At 38.2% G+C, this 12,862-nt stretch overlaps 1 protein-coding gene across 3 annotated transcripts in view; it reads left to right on the top strand.

The window, feature by feature from the left end:
• Positions 1-12,862, top strand: part of LOC106088359 (tyrosine kinase receptor Cad96Ca) — a 168,928-nt gene that overhangs the window by 39,901 nt on the left and 116,165 nt on the right. For all 3 annotated transcript variants that reach the window (XM_013253836.2, XM_013253837.2, XM_013253838.2), the window contains exon 6: positions 8,392-8,480. In XM_013253836.2, the coding sequence (XP_013109290.1) occupies positions 8,392-8,480 (89 nt within the window). The remainder of the gene's footprint in view (positions 1-8,391; positions 8,481-12,862) is intronic.

The following is a 12,862-nucleotide window of genomic DNA, read 5'->3' as shown; positions in this document are numbered from 1 at the left end:
TATCAGGAATAGTGGAACAGTACTTTTTGTCAAAAAAGCTCGGCTCAGGCAGGGTGTAATTCACACTGCCTGGAACATCGGACATAATATCAAGGATAAAACAGTGCCCACAGCCGCCACATGACCAAAAAGAAAGCTCACTTAGCCTTAAATTTAAATTTCAATTTTCTTCTAGCAAAACACACCGGTATTTAGAGCTTTAAGTAAATAAAATATTCTCTTCTCCCATGGAGATAGGTGCCACAGTAGGTAGCTTTTATCTCCTGCTGAAAAGAAATACTTCTGTCTTGCACGGATTTATGCCTAGACCACTTTCGGTAGCCCACTTTGCTGTGGAACGTAGAACTACCTGAAGTATATCTCGAAGAGTGCTGGGAAACTTTCCCCTAACCGCAATAGCTACGTCATCAGCATACGCGACCACTTCTACACCTTTTTCTTGCAGATACAATAATATATTGTTAATGGCTATATTCCAAACTAGAGTAGATAGTACATCCAGAGAAAAGTTGATACCAAAAGTGCTCATTTCACCACCTAACGGTATTGATAGTAAAACAACACAGTGTGGTGGTGTGAAACATGAAATGATTAGTACCGTTTGGTACTAGCTTATTTATCGAACTGGTATCGGTTTTAATACCAATCTGTTATTGGTTTTAGCATCATATTGTTATTGGTTTCAGTACCAAACCGTTATTGATTATTCAACCCCTGAATAAACAAAAAAAAAAACATTAAAATTAATTTCTATTTAATTTTATTTCGATTATTTACGTTAATAATTACAAAAAGTAATATAACAAAGTGCCCAACCTCATTTCTTTGTACTCAGCAATTGATTCCGTACCAATTGATACCCAGAAGTGGTTTTCATATGAATATACAAATACAGCATCGTTTTCCACACAAGAGACTATCATGTTTTTAATGTAGAAGGTCCTAAGAATTTGTTCTTTTTCCATTTTCGAAGCTTTCGAGTACTTGAACAGGTTTTTACTCACTCAAATTGTATTAAAGCATTTTATGTTTTTTTGTGTGTTTAATTTTTTATAGACTAAGGGGTAGACTAATTTCGTCATTCTGTTTGTAAAACCTCGAAATATACGTCTGAGACCCCATAAATTATATATATAATTATATATATACAATCCTTATGTCGTTTTAAGTCGATCTAGCCATGTCCGTCCGTCTGTTTGTCAAAAGCACGCTAGCTGCTTTGAAATTTTGCACAAATACTTTTTTAAGTGTAGGTCGGTTGGTATTGTAAATGGTCCAAATTATTCCATGTTTTGATATAGCTGTCATATAAACCGATCTTGGGTCTTAACTTCTTGAGCCTCTACAGGGCGCCATTCTCGTCCGATTTAACTGAAATTTTGCACGTACTGTTTTGGTATCATTTCCAAAAACTGTGCTAGGTATAGTTCAAATCGGTTCATGTTTTTAAATAGCTGCCATATAAACCGATCTTGGGTCTTGACTTCTTGAGGCTCTAGAGAGCGCAATTCTCGTCCGATTTGGCTTACCATTGCATGAGGTGTTTTGTTATGTTTTCCAATAACTGTGCTAAGTATGCCGTAAATCGGTATAGAACCTGATATAGCTGCCATATAAACCGATCTGTGATCTTGACGTCATGGGTCTCTAGAGGGCGCAATTGCCATCCGATTTGGCTGAAATTTTTTTGCAATGCCTTCCCTCATGGCAGCTCCAGCTCCCATATAAGCCCATCTCCCGATTTTGCTTCTTTAGCCCCTACAAGGCGCAATTCTTATCCGAATGAACTGAAATATTACGCAATGACTTCTAAAAACAGACAAATGCGATCCATGGTAGAGGGAATATAGTATTCGGCCCGGCCGAACTTAGCACGCTCTTACTTGTTTTTATTTAACAAATATTTTTTAATGGCGTCAAAATTTTAGGTACAAAGCTCAACAACACTTCCGGCGCAATGATAGGAATACAAATATGACGCCGTCAATTCTTAACAGCTTCCTTTGTCTGCTATTGAATTGACACCAAATGGTATTAAAAATCTTTGCCAATGACGTAAACAAAATAATACTAGGCGGTATTGGCAGGGTACCCTAATTTTTCTATCAATGTACACCTCCTTGAGGTGTTCCTCTGCTGACCTATCTCTTTAGATCTACAGATCCCAAGACTGCCGAGAGCGATGCTCCTCTTATGATTCCAACCTCTTAATGAGCGTATTGGTTTGTTAGAGAAGGCCGATGGCCTAGGCAAATTATAGGCACTAGAAGATAATATAGGCTCGGCCTTGTCCTTAAGACTCGAACCGGATGTCTTCGTCAAAAGTCCCTAGTACGGCTAGTGGAGCCTGACGCAACCCCTCCACCAGTCGAGGTCTCAGTAGCAGACAGCAATTTCAATTAAGAAATGTGTACATTCAATTAAAAAATTCCCGGGTATCGGATCTATAAACGAATTGGTATTATTGACTGACAATTTTGTAATTTAGAATTATGACAAGCTCAAAAATTCAATTAACTAGGTATAAACTCAATAAACCAATAAATTTATATTTCGTCATTCTGTTTGTAACTCCTCGAAATATTCGTCTAAGACCCCATAAAGTATATATATTCTTGATCGTCATGATATTTTAAGTCAAACTAGCCATGTCCGTCCGTCTGTCAGTCGAAAGCACGCTAACTTTCGAAGGAGTAAAGCTAGCCGCTCGCTGATTTGGCTGAACTTTTGTACAACGGCTTCTCCCATGACCTTTAACATACGTGTCGAATATGGCATGAATCGGTTTATAGCCTAATACAGCTCCCTATTTACTTCTTCAGCCTCATAAGTGCCAATTTTTACTAGATTTGGCTGAAATTTTACAAAATGACTTCTACTATGGACTCCAATATACAACATTCTTTTATCTTTGTTTGCCTAAAAAGAGATGCCGTGGAAAGAGCTCGACAATTGCGATCCATGGTGGAGGGTATATAAGATTCGGCCCGGCCGAACTTAGCACGCTTTTACTTGTTATTTATGCTTCTACAAAAAGAATAATAAATTGCATTTCCTTTTTCTCATCGTCGTAGATTATATACATAATAAAGTGAATCGCAATAAAAACTAATTTTAGCATTTTACACACAATGCCACGAAATGTTTTAACAATCTGTGTTCGAATCCTGGCGAGAACATCAGAAAAAAAATTTCAGGGGTGGTTATCCCCTCCTAGTGCTCGCGACATTTATGAGGAACTATGCCTTGTAAAAACTTCTACCCAAAGATGTGTCACACTGCGGCACGCCATTCGGACTCGGCTATTAAAAGAAGGCCCCTTATCATTATATCCATGGGTAAATTTGCATTTTTAATAAACGTTTAATTCCCACGAACTAAAATTGCTAATTAATAGCAAAAACAGTATGTGTCTGTTTCTACAAAACGCAAGAAGATATAGTGCTCTATTTCATACACATGTAATCCGAACAGAAGATGAGACAAATATATGTACTCATACATTTCTGAATGCAACAGTAAAATACTTTCTTCTCATTTTGTGCATCTCCGATAAAATTCAAAAGAAATTTGCAAAAAAAACTCAGAAGGTGTAAAATAATTTTGAAATAATAAAAATTTAGCTTATTCATTCATTATGAACAACATGACCTAGCAACAATGCAACTGCTGTATTTTGATGCGTTTAACTATGCTACCGTCGTCATACCGTTTGTGGTTCATACGACACCTAAATTCTCCATTACAGCAGACTGCTATATACATTTTGCAAAGAATTTGTCTCTCAAACACTCCCAGTACTACCTCTTTGATCCGGTGATCGACCCATAATATCGATATCGGCGGCATAGGCGAGTAGTATATATTCTCTTGCGAGTAGTGTGTCATGCCTATTCACACCTGCGCCTGCAGTAGGATTTTTAGAGATCACATGATAGGCTGCATCCCTGTCTCAAACGTCGTTTGGTATTGAAAGATTTTCTATTTCAACTGAGGAGCGTGTTCTGGAGTACTCGTGGTAAGGCGTGTCAGTTTTGCAGGGATACCAAACTCAGATATTACCCGCAATAACTTTGAACGTATAGGGCTGTCGCGGCGGCTTTGCAATCAACGAAAAGATGGTAATTGCTGATTTGACCTTTTCGGGTCTTTTCCATGATTAGGCGCAGTGCAAATATCTCATCAATGGTGGCTTTACGCAGACTAAAGCGCCACTCATTTCGTTAAAGTTACTCTTAAATCTTTCGCACAGTATGCATAGAGGTCGACGATGGGTAAATACCCAAAAAGTATTTAATCCGTGAATTGGGTAAATACCCGGGTATTTATACCCAAAAGCTAGGTATTTATAATTTTGCAGATATCTTGGGTATAAAAACATTTTTCAAACAATTTTTGATGATTTCGTATTCTTTGTACATAAACCTGACCCTCAGATCTAATAAATTCGGATATTAGTTTTATATAGCCGCTATATAGACCAATTACCAGACTTAAAGTCATGAGGCAATAAATTGGTCATTTTTCATTCGAGTTCTGGAAGACCCCTATCCCTGGACCCGATCGGGCTATATTTGGATATAGCTGCCCTACAGACCGACCGCCCAATCTCCCGATATCAGATATTGAGGCCATAATAGATCAATTTACCTGATTTCGATGAGTTCTGGTAGACACCTACCCATTTCTGTGAAGTGTGGTCCAAATCTAACTATAGATATAGCTGCCCTATAGACCGACTGCCCGATCTCCCGATATAAGGTATTGAGGCCATAAAAGGAGCATTTTTAATCCGATTTTGATGAAAAGTAAGTGACAGACCTTTATACCTTTCTGTTGAATATCGTCCAGATCGGACCATATTTGGATACAGCTCCCATATAGACAAATCTGCCGATATGAGCCCATATATGAGTCTATCAAAACCCACTGTTTCAAATTGCATCAAAATCGAATAAAAAATCAGTACTCTATATCGGGAGATCGGTCTATATGACAGCTATATCCATATATGGTCCTATCTTGACGATATTCAACAAAATGATTAAGAGGGGTACCAGAACTCACTGCGCCAAATTTCATCGAAATAGGATGAAAATTGCTCCTTTTACAGGCTTAATACACTACATCGCGAGATCGGTTTATATGGCAGCTATATCCAAACATGGCCCGATCTGGACCACACTTCACATAAATGGGTATGGGTCTACCAGAACTCACTCTGCATCGAATTCGGGTAATAAATGGATCTTTTATGGCCTCAATACCCTATTTCGGGAAATCGGGCTGTCGGTCTACAGGCAGATATATATAAATATAGTCCGATGTCTTCCACACTTCATAGAAATATGAATTATTTTTAAAATTTTAATCTTATATTGTTCTGATTATTTATATTAATAGTTAGAAATAAATAATCACAAAGAATAATGTTACACAATGAGCCTTTTTTATTCAGAAACTAGCTGGCCCGCTTCGCTGTGCCGACGCGAAAAAAAGTTTCTAATCCTTACGGCCTCATTCACAAAACTTAATAAAGCCTTAAACAGGTTTACCGCTTTTAGTCTATAAAAAATTTTGACATTTATTTCTACAGATTTTTTTTTTCAAAATTCTTTTTTCTTTAGAATTTTTTTTTTTTTATATAAAATTTTGTTTCTTTTAAATTTCTTTAAACAATTATTTTTAAGGCTCGTCTCTGAGTTGGAAAGTTAAAAAAGAAATATACCGCAAACCACCGCAGTTAAATTGCTTTATTTAGTTTTTATTTATTTAGAGGATCGATATGTTGTCATAACAAAGACAAATGCTGTATGATACATTTTGACTACCCTCTCCTCTCTCTGTTCATATTGGCTTCTTCCAATTAGCGCCATTTACTGGCTATTTTCAATTGGATCAACTAAATTCAAATGAAAACAGCCAGTAGATGGAGCTAATTTAAATGTTAGTGCTACTCGCTTATAGTGGCTTAACGCCTATAACATTGATCATCATATGGTAGTTGTCTATGAATGATTATATGACTTCCTTTTAAATAGTCATTATTTAGTATTTTTTTAATCAAATCAAATTGCCATATTAAACGATGTTCTGTGGGTGCGGTGGCGATAGTTCTTATTAAACCATGTTAAACTTTTGAACAAAAAAGTGTTGCCCAGCAGCATGTCGTTTGGTCTTGTCTATCGATATCAGATTCGCGGTACACAACCTTATACCTTTAATTTAACCCCATATTGTCATGATTGGTGCATACAGCCGTTTGGTAGAGGGTGTCTATATAAGGGTTGTTCGCCACACCCCATCTGCCACTTGAGCATATATTTGAATGACGCATTCTACTCAAAAATATCTATAATTTGATCCCTTATTGTTATAATTGGTCAAATAATCTATTGGAGGCGATTTTTGGAGGTAAAGCGCCAACTAGATTCTTAAACACAAAGTTGAATGTCATATTCGTAATCAACTCCCAAATATCTTTATTTGAGTCTTTTATAGCTATTATCGAGCAAAATTCTCATTTGAGGGGCTTTTTGGGGGTGGGGCAACCTGCATAATTTTTTATGTCACATATTCGTATTCTTCTCCCGAATACCTTTCATTTGAGTGTCATATTGATGTGTACATCCAATATGTTTATTTGGGGTACTTTTGGCGTTGGGGTGGCACCTGGGTTTTTTGGGCCCAACTTTTAATACCATATTCGCATTTTGCTCTCCAATATCTTTCATTTAAAACCCATATTGTCCCAATCGGTATATATATATATATATATATATATATATATATATATATATATATATATATATATATATATATATATATATGTATATATATATAGATTGATTCCATATTAATTGAATTAAGTGATTTTTATATGAATACACTAACAAAGCATCCAGGGATGCAGCCAGGATTTTTTTGGATTTCTCACCCCACATCTTTTTAAAAATAGAACAATTGCCTTAGATTTTTTATTGAAAATTTTGTTCTGCTTGTCAACACACTATTTAAAGTCCGATCCGAATCTTTCAAATTCTTCAAAATGAGCTTGTCTTTGCGAATCAGCCTTAGTGTTTTGATGAGATATTTCTTTAGCGCTCATCTTAATTTGCCCTCAAACCAGTTATATGCTTTTAACAAGTTATTGTTTTTGTCGTTCAATTGGTTTCAAATCACTTTTACTTCTATAAAATGTTCTGCAAATAAATTGAAAACATTAAGACACTTAATTGCTTCAACAAATAAGTTTTGACCAATTTTTTCGATGAGCCGACAACATTTCTTCGAATTTTATTAAAATGGATCGCAAATCCGTTTTTGCCGGAAAAGATGTCCGGTAACAATTGCACACAACTATTGCCTTATATGCCACATATCAGAAATACGAGGAGAGTTCTGCGTTATTGCAGTTGCGAACTTTTTTCTTTCTTTGTCAATTTTATTTGCGTTTTAAATTTTATTTGATTTATGATTTTTTTCGAAAAATCGTTTTATAGTAGAAAGATTTTCTTGGAAGAAAATCAAAAATTCAAAAAGGAAATTTGAATGTTTTTTTTAATAAATTCACGGTCAAGCCTGCAGAACTAGTACGAGGATCAACGCTGATTGCTATTAACTACTGTATCTCCGTATCAATCCCCCCTGGTTACGTGCCTGACAGCATTGTTTACCATACAAGAGGCTTTACCATTTTGATATTGATATCGTCGTTAGAGTTTATACTATTTCCAATTTCGCCGCTGCCGAGAATTTGAACACGTTTTTACGCCATTTTAGTTAAATAAAAATAACATTTTGTAATGGTGTCAATACTTTATGGGCGGGTAAACGGATACAAACGTGGCACCGTCAATTATTAATAGCCTCCTTCGTCTAGTATTAAACTGATACCAAATGGTATTAAAAATATTTGCCAATAACACAAATCAAATAATACCAGCCGGTATTGGCAAAGTACCGTCCTTTTTCCATCAGCGTTGTAGGTCATGATAACAACACAAACCTTTGTTTTTTGGACTTGATCTCAAATTATAAAACTACTTTCCCTATTGATTCAAAAGGATGTTAGTCGTGTTAAATTGAAGTTTCTCGGTCCACACTAATTTAAATCTACCTTCATTAAAAACTTACTTATTCAAACCATCTGCCGGAAAATTGAGTCGTTGTCATTATTCCTCCGAGAACTTGTACAAGTTTAGAAAACTTCACCGCAATTTAGGATGTTAATAATTTCATTTCGGGACCAAAATATATTTTGTATGACTCTTTATTACTTAAGAGATAACAACATTTATAGATTTAAATAACTTGTATTATGTTAGACAAAAATAAAGAAGCAATTCAATTGAACAAAATAACAACTTCTTAAACTTTATGAATTTTCAGGACATGAAGGAAATACCACAGTTGCAGTGAAGACTTTAAAAGAAAATGCCACGGAAGTGGAGAAAAAGGATTTATTTTCAGAGCTTGAGGTATGTATGCAATTAAGCAAAATGTAACGCTTACGTAAATGTACTGAGAACAGTATACTTTCACAAATTAAAACTTTACTACGGAGGGAAATATAAAAACGTGGTGTCGGCTGTTGTTTGGATTCTGAGGATGGCACGATCCCCATTGTTTGGGAACCCGGCCATAGCGGAGTAAGGGGGTTTGAAAGAGCAGAGTCCATAAACTGGTTAACCCGAAGCCTTTCGGATCGACGCTGTCCGAGGTAAAGCCTAGTGCTGACATCGACTTTTGCATTGTAAAAACATGCATTGTAAAAACATGTTGACGAAGAAAATGCGAACACATTCAGCAGAAATGGTACTGCGTTCTTTGAACAAAATACCAGCGACACGATACGCTACGCCAGCTCAAACTTCGCTTTAATTGATTGCAAATGTAATTAAATGCCCTCGAACTGAGTTCAAGCAACTCTGTTCGATCATAGTTGCTTTTGTTGTGTGACTTTGTTTGACTTTTGGTTGTGTTGTCGCCCAACAATCAATAGGCAATTTTCGGATAAATGAAGTTAATGCTAGGCTTATGGCCGTGGGTGACGAAAGCGCATGTAACATTGTGGAACAACTAAACTGTCGGTAGGACGACCAAAATCCTATGGTAAGATGCGGATCATGAAAAGACGAGGCTATTATTGAAAGGAAGTAAGAAAGGTTAAGGCAGAAAAAATAGATGTGGAAAGTGATTGCATATGTAGGGCATGTGGGGGAATACGATGGGACGTTGTAGCATTGCCCGGCTTTCGCGGCTAATAGACACCGGCATTTATGTGGGGACACAATACCAGACATGAACCAATTATGGAAAACAATAATGCTTTTGTCTGTAGCTGAGGATAAGATTTTCTTTTTTGAGGTTACTTTTTTAGAGTTTAGAACGCACAACAAGCCGACAACTGGCTTAGGTGAATGCCCATAATAGAGATCGGTCTATATGGCAGCTATATCCAAATCTGAACCGATTTGTGCCATATTGCAGAAAGATGTCGGGAGAACTAACTGTCACTGTCCCAAATTTCAGCGACATCGGACAATAAATGCGCCTTTTTTTGGCCTAAACGGCGAGACCTAAATCGGCGGATAGGTCCATATGGGGGCTATATCTTGATATGGCCCGATATAGCCCATCTTCGAACTTAACCTGCTTATGGACAAAAAAAGAATTTGTGCAAAGTTTCAATATCTCTATTTTTAAAGACTGTATCGTGATTTCAACAGACAGACGGAAGTACATGGCTAGATCGTCTTAGATTTCTACGCTGATCAAGAATATATATACTTTATTGGGTCGGAAATGGGTATTTCGATGTGTTGCAAACGGAATGACAAAATGAATCTTTCGGTGGTGGGTATAAAAAGTGCTCCAGCCACAGATTCAGCTCGTTGATTCCGCGATTAGTGGGGTCCGTGCAACGAATCCCATCACGCTCTCCTGCAAATTGGATCATAGCTTACATCGTAATTTTTCAAAAAGTTATCGATTTCGGGGAAGAAAAATCGATACACCGAGCCTATTTTGCCATCTCAAGGGTAAACAATCCCAATGATTGTTGTTAAAAAAGTTATTACTACTAAAAAAATAAATAAAACACGTTTTAAACAATATGCAATCGTTTTTTAACGATACGTTAATGTTTTTATACTATAAATTGTTCTTTTATGTAAAAGAGGACAAAAAATATGTGGATTACGTTGCCCCAAGCACAGCCAAAGGTGCATGTTTGATGTTTGTTTTTTCGGGCAGGCACAAAGAGAACAACAACCAATAATTGGATAAAGTCAAAACCTTTTGCTTGAAAAAATATCGAGCTGCCTTCAAATTAGTTGTTGAATGATCCAACTGTTGGTTTGGTCATGTTTGTAGATAATTTGACTTGCCGAATTTGGCTTAAGCACAAAGTTAATTGTTGTCCAATTTAAGGGACCAAGAATGTGAATATATTATAATTATTGTTTTATTTTATAAAATAAATACTTCGATGTCCTATTTTTAGTGTAGTTTCTTGAAAATAGACGATAATTTGTAATTTACGGGCATAAACTCGATCATATCTATTCGAAGTTTCGAATCGAAATCGAATTAATCGAATACGGATGCCATAATCCAAAAAATGCGAAACTAGATCGTAATAAGTCGATTGCGGATGCCAGAATTAGGCCCCTGGTTGTTATTGCCCCTATGGCAATTTTACTGTCTGTAACCATGTTCACAATCGACGTCCTCACGATAGCACCACACCACTTCACGCATTCCCTGATCGGTCTCCACCTGCAGGACCTATTATGGTCAGGTAGTCTTAAACAGATCTCAGTCCCTGAGTTCTTAATGTAGACCCCCAGGCCCACTCTGTCCTTTAGCTTTGATTCATCCGTGTAGCATGATCTTCCAGATGGCAATACAAGGGTTCCGTCAATCCAAGACTGTGCCGATGGCAGCAGTGCCTCGCACTCGACTTCAAGGATCATCGCAGGTATCCGATCGGAAACCTCTTCCCTTCCTTCCAGGTTTCCTATCGTCGCCTCGATTATACCGCGATGGTATGAGCTGCTCCCATCCCCAATCCATTCTCCCATCGCCTTAAGTCTCATAGCCGCAGTGGTTCTAGTGGTATCTAGAATAGCCTCCAGTGCCCTAGTGGGCGTGGTCCTCATCCCTCCGCCTATACCAAAACAACATCTTCTCTGAACACGTTGTATGGTCCTTATGTTGCACTTTTTCTACTTAGCAGTCCACCAAACTACTGAGGCATATGTAAGTATTGGTATAATCACACTCCTGTAGAGCCAGTGAACTATCCTCGGATTCAGGCCCCATTTCGAGCCTACGGCCCGTCTACATAGGCATCTTCGAGCCTACGGCCCGTCTACAGGCATATTTCAGACTTCTCTGGGTTATCATAGTGACCTCTGGGTCTAGCCCAGATGCAAGACCCTTCCGGCCCTTCTACATAGCTCGTTCGGATTCTTACCCCTTAGAAGTATTATAACATCGTCTGCGTAGCAGGAGTGGAGATAAAATGCCCCCCTGTGGCGTGCCCTGTGCCACTTTCTCCCTCTATTTATGCCATGGGACACACAATTTATACACCTGTTCCTTAGCATATGGTTTATCCAGTCTCTAAGGACCGGATCCACCCGGTACTGGTCTAAGGATTGGATTAGTGTGTCGGTCCGCACATTAAAAGACCCCTCGATGTCAATGCATACCGCCAGGGTGTACGTTTTAGCATCGAAGGATTCTTCTATTTTATGCACAACCTCGTGCAGGGCAGTCTCCACCGACCTTCCCTTGCCATAGGCATGCTGTTTGTATTTGAGCAGTTCGCTGAATGTTCTACTCTTTGGTGTCGTAACTTGCCTTGCCGGGCTTGGGTATAAAACCACCTTTGCCTCCTGCCAGGCTTTTGGAGTATATGCGAGTCCTAGGCACGCTGTGAAAATATTGGTCAGGTGAGGCGCCAAGTAATCTGCCTCTTTCTGTAGTAACGCCGGAAATATTCCATCACGTCCAGGTGAATTAAATGGTTTGAAGCTCCTCAAGGATTCCTTCACCATAAATTCTGTTATTATAAACCTTCGATCAACGTCATTATTCCAAGATTCCGGTGTCTCCGTGAGTCCCGTCGTATCATGTGGAAAATGAGTTTTCATCAAAAGCCTCAACATGTCGTCCGTTGTCTCTGCTCTCACTACCATGTCGTCTACTACAATTTGGACATGGGCTTTTGAGAGAAACTTTTTTATCTTGGTGGCGTCATTAACGCTATCGATCTGTTCGCAGAAAAGCTTCCAGGAGGCACGTTTTGCCGCTCTGGTAATCTTATTGTATTCCTTGAACTGTGTGTAATACACATCCCAATAAACTTCCGCGTTTTTTTATTTACGTGCTCTGTTAAATAGTCTACGGATCTCTTTCCCAATATTGCGAATCTCCCCGGTCATTCAGGGTTTTTCTTGGGCTCATTTCCTTTCCCGATGCGGACAACTATCTTCGAAAGACCCCACCAGTGCAGTCGTAATCCTGTTGACATTTTCGTCAATGTCTTCTATGCTTGAACGGATTCGGCGCTGGCCGTGCTATTCTAAACCTAATGTAGCGATGATCATAGAAAGAGTGTTCCATGGAGAAATTCCATTCCTGAACCTCATCGATTAGATTTTCCGAACATATCGTCACATCTAATACCCCTTCCCTAGTCCTATTAGCAAAGGTAGCGGTGTTACCAATATTAAGTGTAATTAGGTCGTTAGTATTCAAGAGCTCTGCCAGGGCTTGGCCCCGCTTATTAGTGTTGGTAATACCCCACGAAATGTGGTGAGAGAGAAACCCATTTCCTGTCTGTTTTGCT

Source organism: Stomoxys calcitrans, chromosome 2 (assembly GCF_963082655.1).
Source record: "Stomoxys calcitrans chromosome 2, idStoCalc2.1, whole genome shotgun sequence".
NCBI lineage: Eukaryota > Metazoa > Arthropoda > Insecta > Diptera > Muscidae > Stomoxys > Stomoxys calcitrans.
This window is presented reverse-complemented; position numbering and strand designations above follow the sequence as displayed.